At 36.9% G+C, this 16,312-nt stretch overlaps 2 protein-coding genes and 1 long non-coding RNA gene across 3 annotated transcripts in view; 2 read left to right on the forward strand and 1 right to left on the reverse strand.

Moving 5' to 3' along the window:
- LOC132118065 (N-fatty-acyl-amino acid synthase/hydrolase PM20D1.1-like) overlaps nucleotides 1–16,312 on the reverse strand; it is a 324,185-nt gene that overhangs the window by 16,897 nt on the left and 290,976 nt on the right. The gene's annotated exons all lie outside the window — the stretch shown is intronic.
- Nucleotides 190–648, forward strand: LOC132117700 (uncharacterized). The gene is made up of 2 exons (XR_009425827.1): nucleotides 190–474; nucleotides 563–648. It is a non-coding gene; the product is annotated as an uncharacterized LOC132117700 (long non-coding RNA).
- On the forward strand, nucleotides 823–12,083 carry LOC132118060 (voltage-gated purine nucleotide uniporter SLC17A9-like). The gene is made up of 13 exons (XM_059527560.1): nucleotides 823–1,387; nucleotides 2,059–2,256; nucleotides 3,384–3,523; nucleotides 4,598–4,697; nucleotides 4,800–4,930; nucleotides 6,649–6,745; nucleotides 7,945–8,041; nucleotides 8,312–8,399; nucleotides 8,680–8,714; nucleotides 9,122–9,237; nucleotides 9,376–9,431; nucleotides 9,889–9,918; nucleotides 10,072–12,083. The coding sequence occupies exons 1-13, from the start codon at nucleotides 1,257–1,259 to the stop codon at nucleotides 10,248–10,250; spliced, it is 1,398 nt and encodes a 465-aa protein (XP_059383543.1). The 5' UTR covers nucleotides 823–1,256; the 3' UTR covers nucleotides 10,251–12,083.

Raw genomic sequence — 16,312 nt, forward strand, 5'->3', positions numbered from 1 at the left:
TATGACTGATTATGATAATGGTTTGCCGTAGATAAAGACACAAACCAGAAATTACACTTCAAATAAGCCAGAGTAAGAACATGTACTGTTAACTTGGACTTGTAACACCCTATAAAAGTCTATTTCTTGGACACTGCAGTCCTGTCCAGGTGATTCGTTATTAACTTGGACGTGACTATTCTGTATAATGTATATTGTAGCGAAATTGGATGACTGAACAAATTGTTATTTTGAGTCGGATCTTTTCAGTGAATCAGATGATTCTGTTCACAAAGCGAGTCTGAAAGAATCGTTCATTATTTAACTATTAATGATAATGACAATTTTCTTTATCAGACCTATCTGACAACATAATTAAAAAGATTAATAATTTGATTCAGCTGGAGTGAACCAAAGAGTTCACTGATGGAGTGAAAATAAATAGATTCGTTCATGACTGACATTTTATCAACATGCATACGAAGTTTAAATAAAGTTAATTTGAAAGTACAAAACGTTTTCAGTCAAGAAATGTAAATAAATGATAACGTTGTTTAAAGTAAAAACACATTATGATCTAAAGTTAGTTTTATGAGATGAACCATAACTGCAACAAACTGAACTGGGACGCATGAATACACGTATAATAAACACTATTAAATCATAAAATTGCATTAAATCTTATTTGAACGTTTACAGTATTTAAAACGCCCATAAAGGAAATTGACGTAAAATAATAAGGGAATTTTTTTTAATGAATTGCTCAAAAGAATCGACTCGTGGACTTCACATCACTACATCGGTGTGTCTGTGATAACTTCGTCACCTTTAGTGGTGCTGTGTCTGCTAAAACTGTTCTTTAAAAAAACGTATAAGGTCCTCAATTTCACATTCAGGTATTTTGCCGAAGCCGAAACCATGCCTGCATTTCAGTTGTTATGAGTAGAAGGGGCTGAGTCACGTTACTTCCTGGTTTGAAGAGCCAGTGGTTGGAGGAACTGCGTGGCTGAAAAAAGAAACTGACACGTGGATCTTCATCAACACTTCAGATATCAGAAAAAAGCTGAAATTCCTCTCGCTGCGATATAGCAGCTGTGAAAGCCGAGAGTCCGCTCACTACTTCCGGAGCGCAATGGATGCGGAGATGTTTTAATGAGATGCTTCGGCGAAGAAACATATTTTTTTCATTGCTTTGCTTTTTTGCCTGTCACACTCGCACAGACTGACCCGAGAGGATAACAGAGCGGATAGTCACACACGGATATATTTGTCGTTGAATGGCAATTCTACAAAAACATGGAAAGAACTCTTGTCCAGATTTGGCCAGTCTTAAGGAGAACCCCGCAGATAATGTCGGACCAGCTGGAGCACAGAAGAAGTGGGCAGAGTCCAGTCAGAACTGGACAAGGTGAGACCACCTCACCAAACTTTCCCCTAAATAATGTTTATTAACCCAATACAAATTAAGGTCATAGGAAATAAATACATTATTATGATAAAGTCTATTAATACATTATAAAATAAAAGTATTTCAATGTTATGAACATAAATTCACTTCATTCTAGGACACACAATCACCTTTTCAAGTTTGAATTTATTTTGGCAGCACACTGTGAATGGTCAAAATGATTTCAATAGTTTCATGTCAGTTTTTCAAATATATGCTAGTTATATCTCTGTTTTTCCAGTTATTTAGGTTTGAAACATTTTATAACAAGCTTTGTGAACAGTTTCATTCAAAAAGTGAAAATTAAGAAGCATGTATTAGTATTAAATGTATTAATTTATTAAACTTATTAGTATTAAACTTAAATTAATGCTACATATATTATACATGAGTGCTCAGTCACCATTTGTTCCACACCAGAGGATTAAAAGAAACTTTGTGAGACTTTGTACTATTTAGGTCATCTTTTTTCTTTTTCTCAAAAAGGATAATGAACTGCATCAACATTAGTCAATGCATCTGAAGCAAATTAACCAGTTAGAAATGTAATTTATGTGCATTGGCTGGTTATAAGTTCTCATATGAATCTTGTTTGGTGTAAAGCTTGGAGGGTTGTGTTTGTCTATCTGCAGGCCAGTAGCGAGGATATGGACGGTGGTGCTGTTGCTGGGGACGTGCCTGCTGTACTGTGCCCGTGTGGCCATGCCTATCTGTGCAGTGAGCATGGCTGAGCGCTTCAGCTGGTCCAAGAGAGAGACGGGCATGGTGCTGGGCAGCTTCTTCTGGGGCTACTGCTTCACTCAGGTGCTTGGAGGCTACGTCAGTGACAGGTTAGTTAAACAAGAAAGGTCGTTATTTGTTTACTTGGTTTAAATTAAATAAGAGAGTGGAGCTTTCCTGAGTGCTGCCCTGCTCTTAAAATTTTATAAAACGTAAATAATTGTTAGTATAGTTGGGCAACAGTTAGGCTAGTAGGTCACAAATTAGTGTTGAATGAAAGACTCACTTTCTCTTCATTAATAGTAACACAGCATTTATTTCCACTGAATCACAACACGTAATGCATAAAGGTAACTGATTTTAATGTTTGAAAGGAAGGGCAGTTGCATGATGCATTCATTTCTATTCACATATTACCTTAATATGACGTCAGTCTTCGTTTTACAGGTGTGGCTCTATTTAAAAACCATCACAGTTGCCAGATGTCAAAAATGCTTTGAATATTTGTTGAACAGGTTGTGGGTGAAATGGCATCTAGTCTCAGCCTCAGACGTCATGCCCATGGACCGTTGACTAAACGTATGATGCACAAAAAAGGGACAAAAAAGTGGAAACACTTCAGGAATGTCAAAGTTGTTATCAGATTGTTTGAATTCTACAGGATTTCCGGGAGACGTGTGTGTCGCGCTCTTTAATGTTCTGTCCAGAAACTAAGATACCGTCACGCCAAACGCCCTCACGAAAAAAGAAAGTTGTCATGTTTAAAGCTGTGACGACGAGCGCTTATCAGGATCAACTAAATGCTTGATTTTCAAATGTATGTGAAATATTTAAAGTTCACGGCATAGAATCTTTAAAATACGTCCAAGAATTTTACACACCAGTCAGTTATAGTGGTGAAATTTCCATGCCTCGAAACGTGACGCTGAACGAAACGAACTGTGATTGGTTGTTGGACATGTCGGTCAAACGGCTTCATGGCCATGATTTCCAGACCTTCAGTCTGAAGACTAAATGGCATCTAGCTTTGGCGTCTGCATTGGTTACAATGATGCAAATGAAGCTTGCAATGAATCGCTTGTCTGCATTGGTCCCATGCTGCAGATCTAAGGACTGAAACAGCGCTACAAATTTTTTGAATGTCTGGTTTGCTGGAGAAATGCTCCGAAGTATATTCAAATGCAATAACTTGTTTGGATTTGATCTGGTATTCATATATGCTTGTTGATTTGTTTAGGGTGGGAGGAGAAAAAGTGATGCTGTTGTCGGCGGCAGCATGGGGAGCAATGACGGCCTTCACGCCAATCTTAGCCCATTTCTGCTCCCAGCCCATCGTCTCCATGACCGTCTCCCGCTTCCTCATGGGCCTGCTGCAGGGTGAGCGATCGCATCGCACCCTCACAAAACCAGCTGGACTTCACATAAATGTGCTTTTATGCTTACATACTGTACCGATTGTTTACTACCTAAGATCTAATGGTACTGAATTGCAATAATAGTTAAGCTTGGAGAAAGTTACAAAACCGTATTCAGCTGTTCTGTGTTTTTTGAAATGGGGCTGTAGTTTGCTGGAAACTGCAGCAAAGTGCGGATTGGGGAATCTTGTTTAGTAAATCATTGCTTCCAGATTGCTGGCAAATTGCTAAATGTTCCCTCCTGCAAACTGTGACCCGTTTTTATGAGAATAGGTCATTTGCTGTGGAGCAGAGCATAATTGTTCTGTGGTTGGCAAAGCGTTGAAATCTAACCACGATCATGCTCGCCCTTGCAAGTTAATTACACTGTATGTCTTTGTACTGCTGTTGTATTCTCTTAAAACTAGTGAAAGAGGTCTGTAAAAACACAGTGGGCTGCTATAAAATATGCCATTTCTATAAAGGCTTTGACTTCGATTCCTTTGCCAGCATAGATGGTGCCACAGTGTTACTGAAGTATTTAAGTTTGTTCAAAGTTATTAATGGCATCGTATTGTCCGGGCTTCTGCAGCTAATCAGAATACATTCTAAGCTTTACGTCAGAATCATGAGATGGGTACAAAATGTAATATTACAATACAATAGTATTACTTACACATTACAATACACAAACTATAATACAGGATAAAAAAAATAACATGAATATTTGTAATGTGCAAGGAAGGCCAAAATATAATTCATCAGCCAATTTTTTTACTTCTAAAAATAAATATTAATTTATAAATTTTTAAGTAAATAAATGTCTACTTAAAAATAAATATTTAAGAAAATAAAGAAATTAATAAAAAATATAATTTTTTAATTAATTATTTAATGGTTACTACTACAATTTTACTGTTTTTTTTTTATTTTTTATTAAACAAGGTGGTATAAATTGATAACATTGACTGTTTGTGTGTTATTAGCCATTATATGAAAACTGTAATAATCCACTAATGGAGTGTTTGTTTTCCTTCTGTTGTCCTGTGGTGTTCAGGTGTTCACTACCCATCTCTGGCCAGTCTGTGCTCTCAGAAGGTTGTGGAGAGTGAGAGGGGCTTCCTCATGAGCACCGTAGGAAGCGGCTCATACCTGGGGTTAGTGTCTGATCTCTGACTTTGTCTGCTTTCTCTGTTACATTTAGAAAGGTAACAGATGTCTTTCAGACTGAGCTTGTCTAACTGTGTGTGTGTGTGTAGGACTCTGGTGATAGGAGGCATAGGCTCTCTGATGCTGGACTTGTATGGCTGGGAGAGTGTATTCTACGTCTCTGGGCTTCTGTCTGTGTTGTGGTCGTACTGCATGTGGAAGTATCTGCTCAAAGGAGAAGGTATGTCTATAATATCCACCTTATTTTTCCCGTAAGAGCAGTCGTGGCCATTTGTAAGATTAATGTGTCTGGCGTCCGGTGTCATCCACTTCCAGCTATTTTTAGCTGTACAAAACAGCTCGTTTTGCTGCTTGATATTGCAAATTGGTGTGTCTTACCATATTATTTTAATGTATTATCTTAATTATGAACAAAATGGTTTAATGCAAACTGGACGTTGTTATTCTTCTAGCTATTTCCCTATGTTGGCTAATGAAGTGGAAGTCTTGCACATTTAATGAAAACGGCTTACCACTGCGTTAAAGAATAAGGTGGATAGAAGCACAAACGTTCATTAGCATTGGGACCCTCTTAGCACCTTATAATTTAATTGTGATTCTGAGCATCATGGTACAATTCCTAAAAGATTCTCAATGCATTTTTCATGTAGTAGATTCATATTTTCGCAGTTTAATGTGTTTTGTGGCCATATGCACTGACATTCAACAGTTTTGGGGTCAGAATGATTTTCTTCCTTAATGTTCATACAGTATTCAGATATATGTTTGTGTATATACAGTGGTGGCCAAAATTATTAGAACACTAGTATTTTTACCAGCTAAAACATGTTTTAAAATGGTTTTAAGTCAAAGTTTTAAGTTAAATCTTTTGCTGTAGTGTGTCAGTAGGAAATATCCGTTTACATTTCCAAACATTATTTTTGCCATTAATTGTAATAATCCAGTGAGATTTTGGTTTGCACAAGGAGTCTGACAGCAGCCAGTGCTCCACACAGAGATCTGATCTCACCATCATCCAGTGAACATGAAGAAACAGAACAAACTGAGACAAACTCAATCCTGAAGAACTGTGGCAACATTTCCAAGATGCTCCAAGATACCAAACTGTAAAGCTACAGTACTGTGCAAAGTTTTAGGCACTTGTGTATAAATGCTGTGGAATGAGGATGCTTTCAAAAATAATGTTATAAAAGTATTTTTTTTTAATCAATTAACCAAATTAAATCAACATTTGGTGAGAGATAGAGAGTGAGAGGCTCTTATTTATCATTTGCATAGTTAACACTGGGGAAAACTGGGCATTGAAATGCTTATGGCGAGGCTTAGAAATACAGTGACAATAACAGAACATTAACAGACATACATACGTGGAGGGCACTGAGATTTTGAGCGACTTCAGTGACCATAGGCAGAACAGACACGGACAGAGCATTACATACAAATAAGTGGCAGTAACAGATACAGTAAGGGTAGACTGTGTTAAGAGTTATAAGTAGTCCTGAGGTTCTAATATAAGATTATTGGGGTAGAGCAGTGTCTAAAATGTCATTTGTGGAGTGTCGCAGAACTACATGAAAGAAAATTAAAGCGGCAGTGCTGATGCAATAAATAAACTTAAGAGCAGCACACATTCCAATGTGACCATCCATTCATTCAAAGCAGTTTTTGCCATAGGTGCACTTGCACATTGTTTTTCAGGTAGCTTTGCAGGTAGGACTCTTGAAGCATCTTGGAGACATTGCCACAGTTCTTCTGGATTTAGTCTGTCTCAGTTGGTTGTGTTTTATGTTATGAAACAGAAAACAATATATATAAAAAGTAATAATTTCAGTGATACTTAAGTATTTGAGGTGCAGTAGAGACCAGCTGTGCTGTTATTTCTTCCTTAACAGGTGTTCAAATGTTTGTTTAAAAACTGATTGTGCTTGTGTTTGTCAGGTCCCATCATCACACTGGAGTCTCTGGGCAGCGCTGGGACCCAGTCCAAACTGTCCAAGAGAAACTTGCTGCGTCTCTTCAGACAGCCAGCTGTGTGGTGAGATTAGCACCTGAATACTGAGTGTGTCTGTGTGTGTGTGTAAGAGAGAGAGAGAGAGCATGGATGCTGAACAAAGGGTCTTTACTGAGCTCCCATAAAGGCCTGATTCACATCCGTTCTGTGTCGGTCTATATTTAGAGCACTCCGAAACAGTAATACAGCACTCCGTCCCGTCAGCTAAACATGGCAGAGTGTTTCTGACAGCACATGACGTGGATGTTTTTTGTAACATTTTAGTTAGGAAAAGAAGATGATAAAAGTAGATAATTATAAAATTATTTAAAAATGCTGCTTATGCTTGAGTGTGCTTTAGAGGGAGTGCTTTAGCAGTAATTATTGTTACATATGTTGTTATTGAAGCATTGATAATCTATTTTTGTAGGCCAGTCCAGAAATACGCATCACTCTGATTCCCTTGACAAAAACTCAATAGGATTTTTCCATTGGCTTTTGGATTATTGCAGACCAACAAATGTGTTTCATTCTTATACATTTTTTTCATCATGGTAATCTTTACAAATGAACACAACTGATGACTTCTGAAGCCTAAATACAGTCACCAGAAGTAAAAAGCTAAATGTCAGCAATAAACAAATTACACTAAGGTCACGTGACTTCAGCGCTACCATCACTAAGCTTCTGACAACTCTTTCATTTCTTTCGTTATGTAAAAAGCATTTCTCTGAAAGTTTCAGTTACAATAATAAGCAAGAGTGCAAGTATAAACACAGCAAGACTGCGGACTCATAACTAGATTAGTTTTTTGTATTCTTAAATTACCCCCTTTCATTTTTAATTTGAGAAATAATTATTGTTATATTAATCATAAAGTATAATATAAAATCCTGTAGATTGACACTGGTGTGGATCCAGGATATTTTATTACTGATGCCATTGTAGAAAAGTTCTATTAGTCATGATTGATTTATTCAACAAGCATAAGTCTCTAGATATGGGGGTTTCACATTCTCATTTTCCGCCAATTTTACTTTTTGTTCAAGTGATGATATGACTAGATTCTCCATCTACATAATTATAAACATATCGGTCTTCTCTAAACTACAATATATTTATAAGAAAAAAATGAGAGAAATGAATGAAGAGAGAATGACCGAATGCACCTGCAGTGGATTTTTTCCTGACATGCTGTGTTGGTGACATTGATTTCAATCTAAATGCTCTTGTCTGAATTTCAGCGCCGTTATTATTACACACTTGTGCACCGCTAGCACCTTCTTCACACTGCTGTCATGGCTGCCAACGTTTTTCAAGGACACCTTCCCTGATGCCAAGGTAAGCTGAACTACGCTCTTTCAAACAGTGTGTGAGAACACGATCTGTGTCGGACTGTATACTGAGATCTCTCTCCTTCTATGTGAGAAAAACGGTCTCCAGTAATTAATATCTGTGAAGGAGAGAGAGCTGGTCATGTTAGTATGATGCTGTTGTGGTTGAACTCCAGCAGGGGGCATCAGATCAGAGTGTGTGTTTGATTCACATGTATTGGACTCGCCTGTTGTTCATTGCCTGTTCCTGTGTATGTCTGCATGTGTGTTTCCTCAGGGTTGGGTGTTTAACGTGATCCCATGGTTTGTGGCCATCCCTTCTTCCCTGTTTAGTGGCTGCCTTTCAGACCATCTAATCAGTCAGGGTACGAAACCGCACATGCTACACAAATACACTCGCTGTTTCTCATGTTCATGGCTTTTATAGACAATTAGAAAGGCAATGAAATATTCTCTGTTCCTTAGTGTCACTCTGTAATCATTGTTCTGTCATGACTTTGCTCTTTCCCACCATTGTTACGAGTCTGTTTGAGTTTTACGCTGTTGTAAATGTCAAGTCTACATGGTTGCAAGTGACTTATAAAACAGTTAAATGTTCCTCGTCTGCCACACTAATACTCTCGCTCCTTTCTTTGTCTTTTAAAGGGTTTGATACTGCGTCAGTTAGAAAACTCATGCAGGTATGTTTGAAATATACACTCTCTTTATGTGCACCAACGCTGCATTAATTTGATCAAAAATACAGTAAAAAAAACACTTACAATATTATATTAGAATTTATTCATTCATCGCAAAGCTTCATTTCAGCATTATTACTCCAGTCTTCAATCTCACATGATTTGCTGCTCAAGAAACATTTCTTATTATCATCAACAGTTGTGCTGCTTAAAAGATTTGTAGAAGCTGTAATATATTTTCCGGATTCTTTTAGAAAGTCCAAAACAGCAGCATATATTTGAAATTGAAGTCTTTTGTAACAATAATTGTCTTTACTGTCACTTGTGAACTATTTAATGCATCTTTGTTGTATAAAAGTATTAATTTCTTTCAAAAACAGTGAATCTTATATGTATTACTGTGTTTTCAGTTCTTCTCTATGGGCGTCTCCAGTGTGTTTACTCTGTTCCTGTGTTGGACCACTACCTTCCCCACAGCTGTGGCTTTCGTGTCTGCTACTATGGGCCTCACCACATTCAGCCACAGGTAATGTCACTCACTGCTTACACATGCATTGAAAAAACAGTAGAGCATGGTGCAAGGTCATGGCTTGATTTCCAGGTCAAATAAAGTGTCTGCGGAATGCATGAATGTAAATGTGGAAATGTAATTGTGTCTCTCTAGTGGGGTTTCAGTGAACGTTCAGGATCTCGCTCCATCCTGTGCGGGGGCTCTGTTTGGTATGTAGCATTCACTCTACTTTAACCCAAACTCTGATTGCACACTTAAGGCTAACTATATTAGCTTTTACACCAGTGGACAATAACATTGTTTATAAAAGTACATGCATCAGTAGGAAGGATATTTTCGATTGGCTGTCAGTGGATTAATTGTTCATCAGCTCTGAAAGTGATTGTAGCCAGGTTTATACTAGTATAAAAGTTTCAATATGTTTCTTTTTAAATCTTTTATTTTCAAGTTAGATTATTATTATTTTTTTAATATAATAAGTCAGCTTCCCTCTTTCTCATTATCGTTGTATCTGTGGTGTGGACAATTTCTTCAAACTTTGTAGTTTTTGGTGTGCACAGATTTATTGTAATATTACAGTGATCAATATGACTGTCCGTAAATATAACCAGTCTCATTATTTTCTTTTCTTTACTAAATTGTAAAAAAAAAAATATTTTCTTTCAGGAGTAATGAATACCTGTGGAGCATTTGCAGGTAAGAATAGTATAGCCCGTTGATATTTTATGAATGTAAATTTGATATTAATCAAACAGCAAACAAATAACAAGCACTCAATCTCAGTTTTAAGGAGGATTGTTAGTGTGCTGTATGTGTTAATGCTGTTGTGTGTTTGTGTGTGTTTGTTAGGGGTCATCATGGTGTATTTCTCGGGGTATCTGATCGAGACCACTGGCTCCTGGGCGTCAGTATTTGGGCTCATCACTGTAGTGAACCTGTTGGGTTTAGGAACATTTTTAAGCTTTGCGGAAGCTCGCAGAGTGGACATAGATCTAGCGAAGGGCCGTTACCACAACATCCACATCTGAGAGCACAGATGACGGGAGCAGAGCAGCAGAAATGACAGACTCTGACAGAAACCTTTCTCAAGCAATCACTGGTTTCTTCATTTCAGTTCTTCAGAGACTGTTTTATTATTGTTTGGCTGAAGAGAATCTAGGAGAAGCTGGATGAGATCTGTTAAAGATCACTAGGAGCCACAGTATGAAGTGTGTTACTGAATATTTTGCATTCATTCATTTCTATTTTACCCTGTAGCACTTGTGTTGATTTATGGTAGCAGTTGCTTTAATATCATTATTACTGCGACCAAAGCAGTTCAGAATAACTGCAATACACCGTCCATTTAACCAGATGAAGACCAAAAGATTGAGTTCGAGAGTCTGAGTATTGACAGTGTCATGGCATCGTGTGACATTTTAAAATACCTCATCTCAGACATCTCAGCTGTTTTTCACACTGTGTGAGTGTGATCGAGATTACAGTTTGTTACCGCAGAATTATAGTTTGTATCAGTTTGAAGAGCGTTACTGTCATTAGATGAAACATGTGCTAGGTCATCTTGACATTGGCTGATCCTTTAAAGCGTTTTCTTTGTCTCCGCTGTCTGCTGTTGAGAACGGTTTCTGATCTTTAAAGGATGCTTTTGTCTTTGATTTAATCGTTAGAGACCTCTCTGTGGGTCATTTGCTTGGACCAAGATGTTGCACAATGAAATGGATGTATTATGGTGAGAAGCTTTATTATGTAGAGACAAGACTCTGAACATTATATCCAATTCAAAAATATTTCAATGCAATTCATGCAACTTATTTAAATATTTAACCTGTGAGTGTATAATGTACCGTAAATCAAAAACTAAAACATTTCCGATCACAAAAGTCATACATTGTGCCGTAAATCTATTTCTCAGAGTAAAATAAAATGTTACTGTTTAGTTACTTTAAAGAAACTGAAGGAAAAGCAAGGCCTAGGAGGCTTAGCTGCGCTTTAATGGTTCTTTTTTCAGTGTGCATTGAATCAGCAACATATTTCTGCAACATATTTTCTTGCAGGCATATTGCAAGGAAGATCATGACAGATTTGCAAAGAAACAATCAAAAAAAAAAAAAACTTGAATTGTTATATAACACTGTTCTCTGCATGGAACTCGAGGAAATTGTATTTTCCCCAGTACATTAGTACATAAAATCACAAGAAATATGTTCACAAAGGTTATTTGTGATTAAAATGTTACTTTATACATAGATTAGATATCACTGTGTGTAATATGCAGTAGACAATATTTCAGAATACTTTTATATTTGATTTATACCTAATTTAGAGATTAGATTGAAAATGCATACATGATCTTTGCTTTCTTAATTCATATTGTATTTTTTCTCTGGATTCTGATCTTGTTTTGACTGATGCAGCTTTATAGAAATGCCATCTTGCATAAATATTGTTCCATTCCATTTAAGGCTGTTTAATTTGATTTTTAAAGTGTTAATGGTTTACAATAGACTGTTCTGCATAACTGATTTATGATTGTGGGGTTTGTTTCATTATCACAGCTGACAATAACTTGCATTAGTGTAGCGATGAGGAAATTCTGCATATTTATTATGCTTGCGTCATTCCTTATAATTATTATTTTACTCAAGACTAGTAAACACAATAGATGATCTGTGAATTAATGCAGTGTCGTAGCATACTGAATTGAGGATGAAAGAAATGTATCACAGAAAACTGAATCAATGCATACTGTGATCTTTCTTTCAAGACAAATGTCACATTAAAAAGAAATGTAAACAATGTAAATGCAGTATTCTGTATTTGTAAGCATATTTTGCTGAAATATAAAAGTATATTTTAATCAAGTGGGAAATGCTGTGTTTTAATTTACACCTCCAACAGAATGAGCCAAGAGATGATGTTAATGTGCACATGTGTGTCAACAATTGTTTACAGTGTTACATACTCCTGCCTTTTTTTTCTTCAGATAAAAAAATTAATTAATTTTAGTTTTACCCTTGTCCCAAACTGGGACAAATGTTTTAAAATATGAAAATCCATTGTTGTTTTATGTTTTCTTATTATTTTTTTTTTTAGCTAGGATAAGTTCAACAAAGAGCAAGTTATCAGAAAATATTTTTTTTTATTTAAGTATTGTCTGAAATTTTTTTAGAATACGTTTTAAGTAAGTTATGACTGTTATTTAGTTGTGCCATAAATTCCCCAACGACTAGCTAAACTATTGGTTAACAAAAATGTATTGTAACTTAATAACTTTACCAAGAAGACAAACGTGTCAGAGCTTGAGAGGAAATCCGAGATAAAAATGAAAGAAAATCAAGGTAAATAATGGAAGCTCATTTTAGCTACATAAGAAAATATGAGTAATTAAAAAGAAGGCCTATAGAAATTAGGAAATAGTCAAAATGTTTTACTGAACACTGAACCAATCCATATTGCTTGTAAAACGTTCAAAACTATGTATTTTGTATCTGTAATTGTATTTTGCTGAAATATAAAAGTACGTTTTCAAGGTAAAATGTGTTTAAGTTCACACCTTCTTCAGAGTGATTGAAGACATGTTGAAGTTGCACTGAGAGCTACACCACCAGAGGGCAGCAGAGTCCAGGACATAGTTTGGTGTAGTAGGCCTACATCACTTAAAGGTTTACAGTCCTCTAACTGTGTCTGGAACAGAGATTTAAATACTGAAAAGAGGCCTTTATGTGCGTAATTGAAAGTGCGAGGGTGGGCATATGTGTGTGTTTAACTGGAGTGTCATGGCTGGCACCTCCCGACTGTTTGTAGCATCATTACACCTCAGTTTCCAGTTTGGAAACTTCACCAACTGCATCCAGCCATCAACTTCCACACACCCTCTTTAGTATACTTCAGTTCTGATTATCTACATATATTAACAGACACTTTCACAGAGCTCATTATTCTGAGCAGCTGAAATATATGTCTGCAAGTAGCCTGTATTGGAAAGCCTAGTGCGCTAATTAATCTTTTAGAGCCATATTGTGGCAACTAGTCGTTCACACTGCTGTCGTAATTCCAGAGCTATATCAGCATGGATGGACATGCAGGTCTTCCTCGCTTCTGTCGCTAGATATATGGGGTGGCACCATATGGCAGGTCGCTGCGTGCCGTGCTGGTGAGTTGGCAATGTGTGTGTGTGCCAGGCATCCGTCACCCCTCTCACGGGACTCTCTCGGGTTACCATAGAGACAGATGGCGATGCCGCTTACCGTGGCGGTGGGATTTGGGGTGAGATTAGGGGCCTGGGGCAAAGTGGGCGACACTGTGTCACACCTGAAGATGAGAGGTGCTCCATGCGGCTCCAGGAAGGATCTGTAGGTTCAAGAGAACATGTTATTTAGATTTCATGTTAGGTTGATTTTATTTGGTAATAGTTTATCTAATATATCTAGAAGTTTCAGTACAAAATACTGTTTTTGTGGAATGTGCCATTCAGTAATTCAGGTCACCGAATGTTTAGTAATGAAAAGAGCATTTAGTTACTGTCGCACCAGTATTCATTGGGTATTTCCTCACTTTGAAGCACGTATATATACCTGAGAGTACTGCAGAGAATAACGTCCCCAGGCTCTCAGAGTCTTATCCGGTTAATGTCCAGATCATCTGAGTGATGGGCTGATGTGTGGATGCATTTGTGTGTGCGCGTATGTGCAGACGATAGTTCACAGTGTTGCATTCTCCTGTCACACAATGAAAATCCATAGTACAAATATTATAACAAAATAAATAAATGAATAATGAATGTATGAATGAATGAACTAGAATTATCAGTGTTTAAATTAAAAATGCATTGTCTGAAATTTGTTTTCATTTTACATAAATTATCATTAATGTGTCATTTCAACAATTCTTAGTTAAGTTGACATTTTTAATATATTTGTGACAAAAATAAAGAAAAATCAAGGTAAATATATGGAAGCCTGTACTTGGGTAAATCGCAATTATGAGATTAACAAGTCATGATCATGACATAAAAAGTTGAAAGTACTACATACTAAGAGGTTAAAAGTCCAAATTTGTCAAAACAATTGAAATTGTGAGATGAAAAAAATCATGTGACAGATGAAAATTATGAGATCAAACATATTTATGACAAAGTAAAAAATTGTGACAGAAACTATTGATAAAAGGTTGAAATTAAAATATTATAAATGTAATATATAATATTTAATATATTTAAATAAGATTACAAAATATAAATATTTAAATAATTATATTTAAATATGTAATAATAATATAAAAATACACACACACACACACACATATATGTGTGTGTGTGTGTGTGTGTGTGTCTGTGTGTAAACCATACGTTATTTGAGTTCTGTTGGAAAAGATATAGTGTGATTGAAATGGTCATTGTGTTCAGAAAAAAGACTGAATAAATAGAAGAATCCTCCAGTGTTTTGTATATGGAAAGGTCTCATGGTCTCTTGCATTGCTATATACTGTTGAAGTGGGGAGAAATAAGGTTGCATGTGGGTTTTGTTACACATGTGTACACACGTTTATTAACACATCCATTGGCTTTCATTCCACATGCCACAACAGTCCATTATAGTAACTAAATACTACATTCTGTATAAATAAATAACTGGTGAAAGATGATGATGATGATGTTTAACATAGACATTTAACAGTAATTTAAAATCTATTGTCAATCTAATCTTAAAAATATAAATGATAATTTGCCCTATTACAAATCTTTTAATTAGTTTGATTAAGTGGATTTAAGCAACATCAAACCTGAGGTGGCACTGTATTTTTTCAGGATATTATTGAATTTAACACAGCTGGTTGTAACATGCCATAATATCACAGCTTTTACATATCTTAAGGATCGTGGCAAAGCCCTTAATTAACTCACGCGGGAAGTGACAGAGAAACAGCCTCCTGCACGCATTATTGGTTTTCGTCGCAATGGAGGAATAAAGAGCCTGTCAGAGGAGCAGGAGATGTGCCTGAGCGAAATAGTGCCGTTAATTACTAATTAACTTCAAGCTAATGACAATGTCACTGTGTCGTCGTCTCTACGAATGTCCTCTCCTTATATACCCCCCCCCCCCAAGCTCAGCCCTGATCTGCATGCTAATTATTCTAACACATGCACTATTTACTCTCCATAATAAAAATGATTTATATTATAGATATCAAATCCATAAGTGAAAAAAAAAAGTGAAAGTGAAGTGACATTCAGCCAAGTATGGTGACCCATAATCAGAATTTGTGCTCTGCATTTAACCCATCCGAAATGCACACACACAGAGCAGTGAACGCACACACCCGGAGCAGTGGGCAGCCATTTATGCTGCGGCGCCCGGGGAGCAGTTGGGGGTTCAATGCCTTGCTCAAGGGCACCTAAGTCGTGGTATTGAGGGTGGAGAGAGAACTGTACATGCACTCCCCCCACCCACAATTCCTGCCGGCCCGGGACTCGAACTCACAACCTTTCGATTGGGAATCCGACTCTCTAACCATTAGGCCACGACTTCCCAAATAATAAATGTTATTACACTGGAACACAATTCCAGTCCCAGAATAACAATAGAAACTACTTTAATAATTTAATAAAGTATTTAGAGAACAAATTAATATTTTTAGAGGCTGCTGAGCACAAAAAAAGAAAAAGACTAGGAAATTAGTCAAACAAAATAACTAAACAAAGATATTGTATGACCAGAAGAAAGCTCCGAGCTCCTACTCTCTGTCTCTCTCTTCTGTTAAAGGCTGAGCCCTGTGGCATTAAACTCTCCCTCCACTAACTAAATTACTACATCACTTTGTTTTGTGCTCCCTGTGGTGTTGCTGATCGCCAATCATTTCCTCCCGCTCACATCTCACACAAATGTATGCACGCGCGCGCGCGTCCAGATATGTTGATTTCTGTCAATTATCTCAGTCAGCTGTTGGTCTCCTGGTAAGCATATGGCCAGCGTTACACACACTGTCCTGCAGCTCGGCACAGAGGTGGACACTATTTTAATGGAGCCCTCTGGGACAGGACCCCACACCTGCGCTCACGCCATGATAAGAAAGTGTCAGTGAAACACCCATA

Source organism: Carassius carassius, chromosome 37 (genome assembly GCF_963082965.1).
Source record: "Carassius carassius chromosome 37, fCarCar2.1, whole genome shotgun sequence".
NCBI lineage: Eukaryota > Metazoa > Chordata > Actinopteri > Cypriniformes > Cyprinidae > Carassius > Carassius carassius.

Excerpts from the sequence above, each read along its gene's own strand:
- LOC132118060 (XM_059527560.1), top strand. The coding sequence starts at position 1,257 with ATGGCAATTCTACAAAAACATGGAAAGAACTCTTGTCCAGATTTGGCC. Across the intron at positions 1,388-2,058 it reads TCCAGTCAGAACTGGACAAG|GCCAGTAGCGAGGATATGGA; the intron begins GTGAGACCACCT and ends GTCTATCTGCAG. Across the intron at positions 9,919-10,071 it reads TACCTGTGGAGCATTTGCAG|GGGTCATCATGGTGTATTTC; the intron begins GTAAGAATAGTA and ends TGTGTTTGTTAG.